The sequence below is a fragment of the Dendrobates tinctorius genome, unplaced genomic scaffold (assembly GCF_039654945.1).
Source record: "Dendrobates tinctorius isolate UK_male_01 unplaced genomic scaffold, ASM3965494v1 ptg000342l, whole genome shotgun sequence".
Lineage (NCBI taxonomy): Eukaryota > Metazoa > Chordata > Amphibia > Anura > Dendrobatidae > Dendrobates > Dendrobates tinctorius.
In genome coordinates this window covers 2,589,282-2,603,778 of record NW_027362008.1, presented here as the reverse complement: position 1 = coordinate 2,603,778, position 14,497 = coordinate 2,589,282, and the positions used below count along the sequence as shown (strand labels likewise).

General features: G+C 43.2%; 2 protein-coding genes and 1 pseudogene across 3 annotated transcripts in view; 1 reads left to right on the top strand and 2 right to left on the bottom strand.

The window, feature by feature from the left end:
- Positions 1-14,497, top strand: part of LOC141074931 (uncharacterized) — a 1,026,924-nt gene that overhangs the window by 91,034 nt on the left and 921,393 nt on the right. The gene's annotated exons all lie outside the window — the stretch shown is intronic.
- Positions 1-14,497, bottom strand: part of LOC141074927 (uncharacterized) — a 272,961-nt pseudogene that overhangs the window by 80,810 nt on the left and 177,654 nt on the right.
- LOC141074919 (uncharacterized) overlaps positions 10,536-14,497 on the bottom strand; it is a 488,071-nt gene continuing 484,109 nt past the window's right edge. The window contains exon 9 of the mRNA XM_073562230.1: positions 10,536-12,813. Within this exon, the coding sequence (XP_073418331.1) occupies positions 10,670-12,813 (2,144 nt within the window). The 3' untranslated portion in view covers positions 10,536-10,669. The remainder of the gene's footprint in view (positions 12,814-14,497) is intronic.

The following is a 14,497-nucleotide window of genomic DNA, read 5'->3' as shown; positions in this document are numbered from 1 at the left end:
CAGGGGGAGATGTGGTAGGCCGGGTTTCTAGCTGGTCCCCCTACAATCTTCGGTGGTTTGGGGCCCTCCAGGTCCATGGGCGGGCCCCTAGTGACCACCTTTGATCGGACAACTGCGGCCTCCTGGCATCATGATGTTCATCGGCCAGACGAGCGGCTTCCTCAAGAGTCGTTGGCCGCCTGTCCCGAAGCCATTCTTGTGTCTCGGGGTTTAGTCCATTAAAGAATCGTTCTAACAGGAAGAGCTGGAGGACGTCCTCCTTAGTGGTTGCTTGGCTCCCTTGTACCCACTGTAGCAGTGACCGCCGTAATTTACAGGCCCATTCAGTGTGGGTATCGGTTACTCGTTTTATAAGTCCGCGGAACTTTTGGCGATAGGCCTCTGGTGTCAGCGTATACCGGGCCAAGATCACTTCTTTGATCCGCTCATAGTCCATACAGTCCTCATCAGGTACCGTGCAATAGGCGTCCGCTGCCCGGCCTGTCAGCTTGATGGCCAGAATCTGAACCCGTTCCTCCGGCTTCACTTGATGAAGGGCACACTGCCGCTCAAAGTGCTGCAGAAAGCCATCAATGTCTTCCTCTGCCTCCCCCAACTGTCGGAAGGCATTATACTGGATCTTTTTGTGGCTTACTGTTGAAGGTACCAGGTCGAAGGCCAGAGCTCCCCCTGCTCGCTGACTCTCCTCTCTCCGCTCTGCCATCTCCATCTTGGCCAGCTCCACTTTGGTCCGCTCTGCCATCTCCATCTTGGCTAGCTCTATCCTGGTCCGCTCGGCCATCTTTTCCTTCAGATCAGTACGCACATCAGCCATCACCTCTCGTATGATCTCTACTGCAGGGTTTGGGCCATAGAACGCCAGTCTGTTCCTTACCTCCCTCTGGAATTCGGTCTCCTCCACATTCACATTGGGGGGCGCTGCACTGTCGTGTTCCATGATGGCTGCTATCAAATCCGCTTTTGTTTTGTTGCTGGCGATCAACCCTCGGACTTCCACCAGGTCTTTTAATGTAGTCCTCTTTAACTTCTGGTAATTATTTTCCATTCATTCCTTTCCTCCTGTAGAAGGGGTATCAAATCCCGCTGGCTGCCACCAGTGTAACGGGGTCTTCCAAGCTGGGGTACCTCTTTCAGTACCACCCCGTGTTTTCGGAGGTCCGCTCTGTGTTGGCTGGAGTCTGAATGAATGACGCTGGCTGGAATTCCTTGGTTACATGGGCGCATATAAAAGATCACTGCTTCTCCATGTATTTCCAGTCTGACAACACTTTACTCACAGGACACAGAATATATCACACAGATACAGAGGCTCCGGCCATTAAATCTCCTCAGTCCCTTTTAAGGAGGTTTTACACATAGCGATATCACTATGTGTGATGCTTACGTCCGACCGGCTCCCCCCTGTCCATCGCTGATCGTGCAAGAATGTCCGGCTCCATTTCTCGTCGTCAGCTTCCTGCTGGGCTTCCTGCTATGACGACGAGCGGCGCATGGATGCGGGCGGGAGGAAGCCAGGATTGCTGTGTGTGAAAGGTATCGTGCGCTGCGTCGTTGCGGCATCGCTGTGAGGTCTGGCTGTGTGACAGCTCACTAGCGATCATTTAGCGATGCACCAGCGATCCTGACCGGGTCGGATCGCTGGTGCATCGCTAAATGTAAAAGGGCCTTTACAACCTAACCATTCCTCATAGGACATTGTTTAATATCACAGCAAGGGTAAAAAACAGCATATTATGAAAATTAACCATAAATATGTGCTGTTTTAAAAAAAATGGACCATAAAGACCCATCGTTACATAGCAAAGGAAACAACAGTGTGGAAACCATACAAAATACGACAACGAGGTCAAAAGTGTATCATAACAAATTACTTTTATTAGTAAGACATGGACAAAAGACAGGAAAAATGGGGAGACAGATATGGTGAACAATAAAGTGCGACCGTGCTACCAAGACGCGCCGCAGGCCCACCCAAATGCACACAATATAATGTTGACTGAAGAAAAATATATATCTTCCTTACTTACTTTCAAGTAAGTGCACGGTTGAGAATTAAAAAGTAAAAGCAATGTTGAATTGAGGATAAAATAAATCTTGTTTTAATTGTTCATTCAAAAAGTGATTACAAAAATGAAGAAAAGTAAGTTCATGACATGCAATAATTATTTGGAGAGGGAAACAAGCATTGTTCTTACATATAGTCTTGAGCAGCTGTGATCCGGGTGTTCGAGAATCTCAAGGGATATGAGATCTCCTGCACAAGAGTTAGGTCGGCTTTATATACTATTTTGACCTATAAACTACAACCAGATATGGTGGCTTGCCTCCATGTTCATAACTTCTTCTATATTAAGTGAACCCTAGTTATTTTAACAATATGCATACAGTTATTTATGCATTACCTTAGTCTGAGATATTTAGAACCATTCATTATTTCTAAATAGTCACATTTTGACAGCTTTGACAAGTAACCTTTACGCTTTGACAAGTAAGAAACAGCTGTACGAGGCAAGGAACTCAGAATAACTCAGTCACTTCTCTAAAGTAAGCAGAGCCTGTTAGCTAGACTCTGTATGTGAGAATTAATCTATATATTTTTTTATTATAGAAATACTGATATTTTACATTGACACAATAATAAGCTGAAGAATAACAGCAGTGAAATATATCACATCAATATAACAAGTGGAATTGTTTAATTAATCGTATATAGTGATATATTTATATAATTATTTAACACCCCTACAGTCGCCCTCAATGATACAAGGGGTTTAATCCATCATAGTATATCCCATAGTGTCACGCTGACCGCTCCAAAATTCACTCCATGTATCCTGAATGTGAATAGCAACCATAACGCCACAACTACAGGGTTAATAAATTCCCTCCGGACTCCCGTATAACTGGTATAGTAACCAAATATTAAACCTAATTCCACAATCAAATAAACAAGGCTAGTAGCCCTAAATGGAGGATATGAAAAATTGCTTCTCCATACCCGGGGTGGAGCTGCAACTATCACAGTGTAACAAGGGGTGGAGGGAAAGGAGACAAACAGGAACAGGCACTGCAGAGGGGATGAACGCCCGATAATTACCTGTATTGACTTGTGCAGTAAGGCGGGCAGGCAGGTGGACAGGCGGCGCGTCTCCCCGACGCACGTTTCGGAGACAAGCTCCTTCGTCAGGGGGTGTCATGTGAGAGGGAGTGAACAGTTTAAAAGAGCGCTGGACCGGAAGGCCTATGACGTACCCCGGAAGTGACGCGTGCGCCACCAGGACAACCCAGGACGCAAAGCGACCGCCGCGTCATGCAGTGGGAGGCTCCAGAGATTCTCCGGAGTCCACCACTCACATAGAGACGCCGCGGCCACCATACACGCCCGGGGCATGGTGTGCACGCGTCACAGGATACTGACATGGCCAGGGTGGAATACATACTGGATCCAACAAGTAGGGGGAAGGAGTAATGTTACATAAATATAGCCCCATATGTGCTCAATATTGGAAATACCCCGGTCAATGAGTATATCAGACAGCAGATGATATTACAATGCGCATAAATCCAACTAAATCTATTGGATCGCATCACTTGAGATTGTAAACTATGTAGAAGTACTCCACTATAGGGCACAATGTGACATGGAGGACATTGTGCCCTATAGTGGAGTACTTCTACATAGTTTACAATCTCAAGTGATGCGATCCAATAGATTTAGTTGGATTTATGCGCATTGTAATAACATCATCTGCTGTCTGATATACAATATGTAGTAACATGATAATTATGACTTGTCTCCAATAAGTTCTGTACTGCATTATATGATTTACTTATGGTGACATGTGAGACATAGATTTGTGGATCAATATATCTGTATTTCTTCTTATAACTCCCTTTGTCTTGCTACATTAATATTCTGCCATTTATGATAATTTTATCGGGTTTTTGTAAATGATTTTTTTCTATCCAATTATCGATATATATGGATGTTGTAATATATCTAAAATATGTTGGCAACTCATTGACCGGGGTATTTCCAATATTGAGCACATATGGGGCTATATTTATGTAACATTACTCCTTCCCCCTATTTGTTGGATCCAGTATGTATTCCACCCTGGCCATGTCAGTATCCTGTGACGCGTGCACACCATGCCCCGGGCGTGTATGGTGACCGCGGCGTCTCTATGCGAGTGGTGGACTCCGGAGAATCTCCGGAGCCTCCCACTGCATGACGCGGCGGTCGCTTTGCATCCTGGGTTGTCCTGGTGGCGCATGCGTCACTTCCGGGGTACGTCATAGGCCTTCCGGTCCAGCGCTCTTTTAAACTGTTCACTCCCTCTCACATGACACCCCCTGACGAAGGAGCTTGTCTCCGAAACGCGCGTCAGGGAGACGCGCCGCCTGTCCACCCGCCTGCCCGCCTTACTGCACAAGTCAATACAGGTAATTATCGGGCGTTCATCCCCTCTGCAGTGCCTGTTCCTGTTAGTCTCCTTTCCCTCCACCCCTTGTTACACTGTGATAGTTGCAGCTCCACCCCGGGTATGGAGAAGCAATTTTTCATATCCTCCATCTAGGGCTACTAGCCTTGTTTATCTGATTGTGGAATTAGGTTTAATATTTGGTTACTATACCAGTTATACGGGAGTCCGGAGGGAATTTATTAACCCTGTAGTTGTGGCGTTATGGTTGCTATTCACATTCAGGATACATGGAGTGAATTTTGGAGCGGCCAGCGTGACACTATGGGATATACTATGATGGATTAAACCCCTTGTATCATTGAGGGCGACTGTAGGGGTGTTAAATAATTATATAAATATATCAATATATACAATTAATTAAACAATTCCACTTGTTATATTGATGTGATATATTTCACTGCTGTTATTCTTCAGCTTATTATTGTGTCAACATTATATTGTGTGCATTTGGGTGGGCCTGCGGCGCGTCTTGGTAGCACGGTCGCACTTTATTGTTCACCATATCTGTCTCCCCATTTTTCCTGTCTTTTGTCCATGTCTTACTAATAAAAGTAATTTGTTATGATACACTTTTGACCTGGTTGTCGTATTTTGTGTGGTTTCCACACTGTTGTTTCCATAGGACATTGTTTGCAGATCGGTACTATGGAGGAATTCACTGTAGGGGTATCTTAGTGTTTGTGAGGCACTTTTGTTGACTTCATACTTTATGAGTGCAATGAAAGGGGAATCTAGTGCTCCAGTGGGAGGAAAATTAGAGGGTACACAGCAGCACACTGTAAGTGCAGTAATAGGGCACATACGGCAGCAGCGGCTCAGTATTGGGGTATCAGCAGGATGTGGAGTTTGTGCAGGTTGGGGGTAGATGGGTACGGTGCCGGAAACGTGTGATGTCAGATGTGTCTTTGTTGTGATCTCTGCTGCTGGAGAAGTCGTCATGTTCGTCTGGACCAGAGGGAAAAGACTGGAAAAGTGAACAACTCCAACACAAAGAACGTCATCTGTAAGTCACCATCAATAACTGTGCTGTAATCTTACATGTTCTGCAGGACTGGTATCTACCACTATATGTCACCATATGGCAGTAATGTCAGTGTTGGTCTTTGTATAGAGATTTTTGATAGTAACAGCGTGGTCATCTGTTGAGGTTCTCCTAAATCCACTATTAGGGTGCGTCACCTAGTTGTAATCAAGGTTACCTGGTTAGGGGACCACTCGGAAGTTTCGCCCCCCCTGAACCAAACCCCTAGCTACGCCTCTTCTCGGCAAAAGTCAAACTCTTAAGCCCAATCACGAGGTCCTGTGCAGCCATGACATGCGACTAACTGAAGTCAATCAGGAGAGGTAGCCCAGACATTCGGCCAAACTTTAGCCTGGAGGTCCAAGGCCTAGAGTTCGTACCTGAAGCCAAACTTCAGCACATGAGACACCAGGTCCAGCTTTAACATAAAGGCAAGAGGCTAGTATCAGCCCGGAGGCCTAGCCATTAAAGACCACATTTACACTGTGCACTTACCTGTGCTGCCTGCACTTCCCATTAGAGGAACAAGGGAAGTCCACCATGGAGCGAAGCGGCGTCACATCCAGGAATGCTGCATTATTGCAGACGGTGCACAGACTGGCTGTTGACTTAAGGCCCCGTCACACATGACGCTTTACCAGCGATCCCGACAACGATATCAACGTGTCAGGATCGCTGGTGAGCTGTCACACAGACAGCTTCACCAGCGATCAGCACAGCAACGCCGAGTGCGCGGCATCGCTGTGTTCTGTTACCAGCACGCACGTCCCTTGGATACCCGATGTGTACATTAGTTACCAGCTGATCGCTGGGCTCCCGCCGGTCACACGCAGCGATGCGTGCTGGCCAGCAGGAGACCAGCGAACAAAAAATGTCCTGGGCTTTCCTGCAGTGATCAGTAATACCAGCAGGGGGGCCGGACACCGATCGCTGTCACACACAGCGATCTCGCTGGTGAGATTGCTGTTGTGTCACAAAACTTGTGACTGAGCAGCGATCTCGCTAGCGAGATCGCTATGTGTGACTGGGCCTTAAGGGACCTCTACCCAGAGAGTTGTCGGCTTGGACTCCGTGACAATGGGAAGGCTGAGACCCCCAGATCCCCTTGAATCTGTACTCTGATAGAGCAACTGATGGCTAAGGGACCTCTACCCAGAGGGTGTTGGCCCCAGACTGCTTGACAGGGGTACAGTGAAGACTGAAATACCCCCCCCCCCCCACTGATTAGTCTGAGTCCGTATTCTGGAGCTCCACAGAATAAAATATCTTCACTCTAGGAGCAACCTCTCATGTGACTATCCCTTGTGGGGACAGGAAAAACAATGTAGAGTGGAGGTGGGAGGGGAATTTTAACCTCTCTGCAATCTGGTCCCATCAAAGGTCATGAAAGGACTACCTCCTGGAGTGCTGTTCGGATTGACAGAATGGAAAAAGAGATTAAATAAAATTATTACGTTTCACACAGTATTTAATCTCCACTTCTTGTTTACCAGGTTATTCCCTAGAACTGTTTTTTTTTTTTTTGTTAAATACATCTTTTTTTTTTTTGATTAACCGATCGTGAGTCACTTATAGACAAAATATTATTTTTCCAATATTAATCTTAATTTTGTAGGAAACCTTCTGCTGACATTCCCCCAATATGACTTTAAAGAGGATCTTTCAACAGTATGAGCATGCTAAACTGTCACATCTTGGAATAATGGCTGCACAGCTGAATTCTCATGTACAGCACCATGGAATTAATGGTGCTAAATAAATAATAATAAAACAAAGTTTCTATTTTTTTTAATTAATCCTGACGTGGAGATATCAGCTTGTAAAGTTTAAGTTTATGATAATGGGGGTGATAGAGAATTTTTTCTTGGAGGACGAAGTGCTTCTTTGCCTTTATGACGTCGACCAATTGTAAGCAGGCACCAACATACTGTACAGTGGGACACTGTCACAATAGCTTAGAGCAGGTTTTCTCCTATGTGAGACATGTAATGACAGACAGTCTGATCTCCTCACAGATCTCACTGCAGAGTGATTATAAATGTTTGGAGCAGAGCTAAACTAAGTGATTACTATAACTTCATCAGCTTTAGTGTAGTACAAAAACTTGGCAGTCAAAAAGAAAAATTGGTTTGACCGTTCCTTTATTGTAAAAGGCATCCAGTTGAGTACATTCCTTTAAACGTTTTCGGTCATACAATTGACCTTCATCAGAAACAGAATTTTTTCACAGTTGGTTTTAACTAGAATGAGTTTACAAAAGGACAAGGCATTATAATTAGTGAACAAATGAATATATAACAAATATCAAAGCAACAGGATGCTGATGATAAACGTATAAACATCATGTATAGTTTAAACAAGAAGTCGATGACTAAATAAAAACTGAAATAGCCGTGCTGTGATGGTTTGTAAGGAACATATGTAAGAAACGTGCCCTAGGATGTTTAAAACAGGCAACAAGTGTGACACTAACCAAAAAGGAATTTCTGAATAGTGCCTACTCACGCCAGCGGTTCTTTAATAATAATATATGGAATTTTCCATTACAGCTCCTCTCAGGCACCTATCTTGGCACTCATTCCAGTCGGCTATCACCTTTTATGTGGTGTTGCACACCAAGTAGTACCGACCACGAATTTCACAGTATCCTTTTTGTTTAGTGTCACACTTGTTGCCTGTTTTAAACATCCTAGGGCACATTTCTTACATAATATGTTCCTTACAAACCATCACAGCACGGACTTTCCATCACCGCCCTTGGAACCTGTGGAGTCTCACTAGGCTCACTTGAACCTTATCTCAGGATTCGCTATTTCAGTTTTTATTTAGTCATCAACTTCTTGTTTAAACTATACATGATGTTTAGACGTTTATCATCAGCATCCTGTTGCTTTGATATTTGTTATATATTCATTTGTTCACTAATTATAATGCCTTGTCCTTTTGTAAACTCATTCTAGTTAAAACCAACTGTGAAAAAATTCTGTTTCTGATGAAGGTCAATTGTATGACCGAAAACGTTTAAAGGAATGTACTCAACTGGATGCCTTTTACAATAAAGGAACTGTCAAACCAATTTTTCTTTTTGAGTGCCAAGTTTTTGTACTACATTGTTAGGTGGCTGGATACCCGACTTGTGCACCTCTCTCCTCATTGAGTGCCGTGTTTTTCTATTTTTCATCAGCTTTAATCTCAAGGCAGTCAGTGTGGGGGGAGGGGATATAGTAGGGCTCACAGCACTGTGGAAAGAGAGCTGCATAGGTACAGAATATACTCGAGTTTAAGCCGACCCGAGTATAAGCCGAGGCCCCCAATTTTGTCACAAAAAAACTGGGAAAACCTATTGACTTGCGTATAAGCCTAGGGTGGAAAATACAGCAGCTAATGGTAAATTTCAAAAATAAAAATAGATACCAATAAAAGTAAAATTAATTGAGACATCAGTAGGTTAAATGTTTTTGAATATCCATATTGAATCAGAAGCCCAATATAATGCTCCGTACAGGTCATGATGGGCCCTCATAAGATGCTCCATACAAAATACACCCCATATAATGTTGCACAAAGGTTAATAATGGCCCCATAAGATGCTCCATAGAATAATATGCCCCATACAGGTTATGGCCCAATATGCTGCTCCATAAAGGTTATGGCCCCATAAGATGCTCCATAGCATATGCCTCATATGCTGCTCCATAAAGGTTATGGGCCAATATGCTGCTCCATAAAGGTTATGGCCCCATAAGATGCTCCATAGAATAGGCCCAATATGCTGCTGCGAATAAAAAAAAAAATGACATACTCATCTCTCGTCGTTGGGAGCCAGGTGCCAGTGTCCTGAGCAGGCAGGAACACCGGCGTGCTATGGGGGCCAGGTGCCGGTGTCGCTGCTGGCTCAGGGCCCCAGCACCTGCGATATTTACCTATCCCCGTTCCACCGCCACACGCTACTGTCTTCCGGGTCTCTGCAGTGACTGTTCAGGTAGAGGGCGTGAACAAACTACGTCATCGCACCCTCTGACCTGAACGTCACAGCCAAAGAACGTGGAGGACAGAGCGGCGTGTGACGGTGGAATGGGGACAGGTGAATATCGCATGGCTCCCCCCCTCCTCCTGGCGCGTCTCTGCAGCCCCTGCTTCTCCCATGATCTCCAGGGCTGCAGCTCTTCCAGTGTTCAGCGGTCACATAACGCTCATTAAAGTCATGAATATGCGCATACTCATGACTTTAATGAGCGGTACCACGTGACCGCTGAACACAGGCGCCGGAGACCATGGGAGAAGCAGGGACTGCAGAGACCGTGCCAGGAGGGGGTGAGTATGATCTGACACCCGCGCTCCCCCGCCAACCCCCCTGGTATATTACCCGAGTATAAGCCAAGAGGGGGGACTTTCAGCCTTAAAAAATGGGCTGAAAATCTCGGCTTATACTCAAGTATATACGGTATTTGTATTGAGACATATCAGGTTTGCTTTTTAGCCCCCTCCTCACACTGACTGCCATGAAATGAAAGCTGAAGAAGAGTAATCACACTCATCTCTGCTCTACTCATGGTACTTTGTACACAGTTCTGCAGAGATCGATGAGGAGAACATACTGTCAGGTCATTATTTTGTGGGGCGTGTTCTTTTTTTAAAGTGCTTTGCTGCCAGCTTATGACTGCTCAAGCCCATGCAGAGAAAAAAGTACATACTCCTAGAGACAAATCTCTGAGAACACCCAGTTGGGCTTATGTTAAAGTTTAACCTAATCTTTACAAGCCAGTAAGTTCACAAGGTGGAGAACTAAAATTTAAAATGGACATTATTGAGCTCTGCAGCCACTATGCCATGATGTGAGCAGTTTAACATGTTCAAGCTGGTGGCACATCCTCTTTAAACATCCAGATCATTTTAACTTTTTCCCCCAAATTTGTTTTGGATTCAATTTGCCCATAAATTGTGATTCGGAACCAAATCGATTCAGCAAAAATTTAAAGTGTTCCAATGCCTTTAACTGCCCTGAAAATACATGTACGACACTCCTGGGCCTTCAACCGTTTATTACATTTTTAAAAACACAGTGAACATAACTACAGTTTCATTGCTTCGTGAGTTCTCTTACTGTATGTAGAACAAGATCATATTTTTGTATAAAACGTCTCTTACACAGTGGACATGATTACGGCTTCTCTCCAGTGTGAATTTTCTCATGTCTAGTAAGTTTTGATTTACTTGTAAAAGATTTCCCACATTCAGAACATGAATACGGCTTCACTCCAGTGTGAATTCGCTCATGTGTAGCAAGACTTGATTTACATATAAAAGATTTCCCACATTCTGAACATGGATACGGCTTCACTCCAGTGTGAATTCTCTCATGTTTAACAAGACTTGATTTATGTGTAAAGCATTTCTCACAGTGTGAACATGAATACGGCTTCACTCCAGTGTGAATTCTCTCATGTGTAGCAAGATGTGATTTACATGTAAAAGATTTCCCACATTCTGAACATGAATACGGCTTCTCTCGAGTCTCTCGAGTGTGAATTCTCTTATGTAGAAAAAGATTACATTTTTGTATAAAACGTCTCTCACACAATGGACATGAATACGGCTTCTCTCCAGTGTGAATTTTCTCATGTATAGTAAGTTTTGATTTACTTGGAAAAGATTTCCCACATTCGGAACATGAATATGGCTTTCCACCTGTGTGAATTTGCTCATGTGTCGCAAGCCTTGATTTACATATAAAAGATTTCCCACATTCTGAACAAGAATACGGCTTCACTCCAGTGTGAATTCTCTCATGTGTCGCAAGACTTGATTTACATGTAAAAGATTTCCCACATTCTGAACATGAATACGGCTTCTCTCCAGTATGAATTCTCTCATGTGTCGCAAGATGTGATTTACATGTAAAAGATTTCTCACATTCTGAACATGAATACGGCTTCTCTCGAGTCTCTCGAGTGTGAATTCTCTTATGTAGAACAAGATTATATTTTTGTATAAAACGTCTCTCACACAATGGACATGAATACGGCTTCTCTCCAGTGTGAATTTTCTCATGTATAGTAAGTTTTGATTTACTTGGAAAAGATTTCCCACATTCGGAACATGAATAAAGCTTTTCTCTTGTGTGAATTATCTGATGTTTAAGAAACAGTGATTTATGTGAAAAGCACCTGCCACATTGTAAACATGAAAACGGTTTCTCCCCGGTGTGAGTTGTTTGATGTACAACAAAACAAGATTTATCTGCAAAACATTTCCCACATTCTGTACATGAATATGGATTCTCTCCAGTGTGACTCCTCTGATGAGAAACAAAATATTTTTTTTGTTTAAAACATTTCCCACACAGTGGACATGAATACGGCTTCTCTCCTGTGTGAGTTTTCTCATGTGTATCAAGCTTTGATTTATATACAAAAGATTTCCCACATTTTGAACATGAATACGGCTTCTCTCCTGTGTGAATTTTCTCATGTGTAGCAAGACTTGTTTTATATATAAAAGATTTCCCACATTCTGAACAGGAATACAGATTTTCTCCTGCGTGAATTTTCTGATGTGTAATAAGACTCCCTTTATTTTTAAAGCATTTTCCACATTCTGAACATGAATATGGCTTCTTTCCTGAGTGAACTTTCTGATGTTTAGTAAGATACCCTTTGTCTATAAAAGACTTACCGCATTCTGAACATGAATACGGCTTCTCTCCTGTGTGAATTCTCTGATGTATAATAAGACTCCCTTTATTTTTAAAGCATTTCCCACATTCTGAACATGAATATGGCTTCTCTCCTGTGTGAATTCTTTGATGTTTAATGAGCCTCCCTTTATCTGTAAAGCATTTCTCACATTCTGAACATGAATACAGGTTCTCACCTGTGTGAATTCTCTGATGTATAATAAGAGTCCATTTATTTGTGAAGGACTTCTCACATTCCGAACATGAAAATGGCTTCTCTCCTGTGTGAAGTCTCAGATGTATAACAAATTTTGATTTTTTTGGAAAGCATTTCCCACATTCTGAACAGGAGTATGGCTTCTCTCCTTTGTGCTTTCTTTGTCTTAAAAAATCTGAACTTGTAGTAAGTTGCTTGTCACCCTGAAATCTTGTATCCACGTTGTCACCTGGAATTGTGGTAACAATGTGAGATTGCTCAGGAGAGGGTTCCTCATGATTAGGAGGAGTATAAGAAAGTGAAGTGCTGTGAAGTCCAGGAGGTCCATGAAGGGGAATGAGGGATTCTCCATTAGACTGCTTCCAGATATCTTCTTTTTTACAATTTAGTGATAAACCGTTATTCTCAGGATCTATAAGGAAGAAAGATAAATTGGATGTGACTTTTTTCTACAACACAAAAGGCATTTCTAAATTTCTATAATGGAGCTCCCAATGAAGACCCTCGTCAGTGAAAGTCCCGGTAATAAGGAAGACAACTACATGCCTTAACATTAACACAATGACGGGTAAAGAGAATAACACATAGATTGGTGACATTGGCACAAGTCAGGGGTGGCAGAGATTAGAAAGCAAACAGACAGTTCTTAAAGGGAACCTGCCATCAGGATTTACCCCCTTAATGTACCACCTGTGCCATTTCTCTCTCTACAGCCTCCTATCATGGCCTTAGTGTAGAAAAGTGTACACACAATTAAAAATTGAGTTTTACCATTTCATTACCGTATGTAAATAAGATTGACTGGTCACAAAGGTGTTCCTACATCCAGGAGCAGTTGAGCTCCAGGCACCGTAATCATGTCCTCAGTATGCCTAATGGCATGATAGGAAACCTTAGATGACTGCAATAGCTCTGAAGGCACATGAAGGGGGTAAATCCTAAATTACAGGTGCACTTTAAAGAGGACTAGTCACCTACTAGAAAACAAAAAAATTGAGATAAATACCCTGTTAAAATCCCTGAGTTCTGATGATTTTTCTGCTCTGTGCTGCATCACTCCATTGCAGAGATATTCACAATTGTTCCTCCTAGCGCACACTATGTGAAATCTCTGAGTTCTTCAGCCGTCTCTGGGGACATGTGCATTCTCCAGCCTTCCCAGATGCTGATAATCACAGCTTGTCAGCTTCAGACTGCTAGATCAGATGCCGAGCTGTGATAAGCAGCGTCTGGGAGGGGTGAAAGCGAATGTCCCCAGCCAAGACTCAGAAGAAAGCCCAGCTGGACTGCAGAGTAGAGATTTCACATGGTGCGCTCCAGAAGGAACAAATCTTTATATCTCCTCAACAGAATGACGCAGTGCAAAACGGAAAACAGCAGGAGAATCAGGGGAGCTCAGGGCTATGTACAAGGTATTTAACTCAATTTGTGGAGGAAGTGACAAGTAATCATTAAAGTTTATGTGTTGGAAGCAGGAAAAATGGTCAAAAATCTGTCAAAGTAACTAGATCAGCATGTCTGAAAAGAAAACTGGCTTACACAGTGCGCACCGAAGTCCATGGGAAAAAGACTACAGTACCTAATATTGGATGGTTAGACTGCCCATGCTCCCCCTGTCCACCACTAAAAGTGCTTGTAATGGGCAAGTGAGTACGAGAACCGGGTCATGGAGCAGTATAAGATAGCCGCTTCTAATGAGTCACATTGTCATTTCCATCACGTGGACGGCAGGTGATTGTTTACTATTAACTATGACGCACAAACTCACCCACCAAATACCATTTGTGAAACGCACGTCGGGTATTTGTTCACTATTACCTATACCCTGTTCTGTTACTGTTTGTGACTCATCTGTAGGTTATATTATGCAAAGCTCTATAATCTCCATTACTATATGGTCATACTAGTTGGGTGATCGCATGCTAAATCACATGCATAAAGTATATACTTTGTCTATGCCTTCATTAGGTATGTGCAAATTGCCTCTTCAGAGACGAAGAGGACTTGAACTCTATAGCGCCACCTATTGGAAGAAGCAATCCTACAAGTCACCATCGACCCTTTAACGGGCCTTGAAATGTGAGTTAGGATAAAAG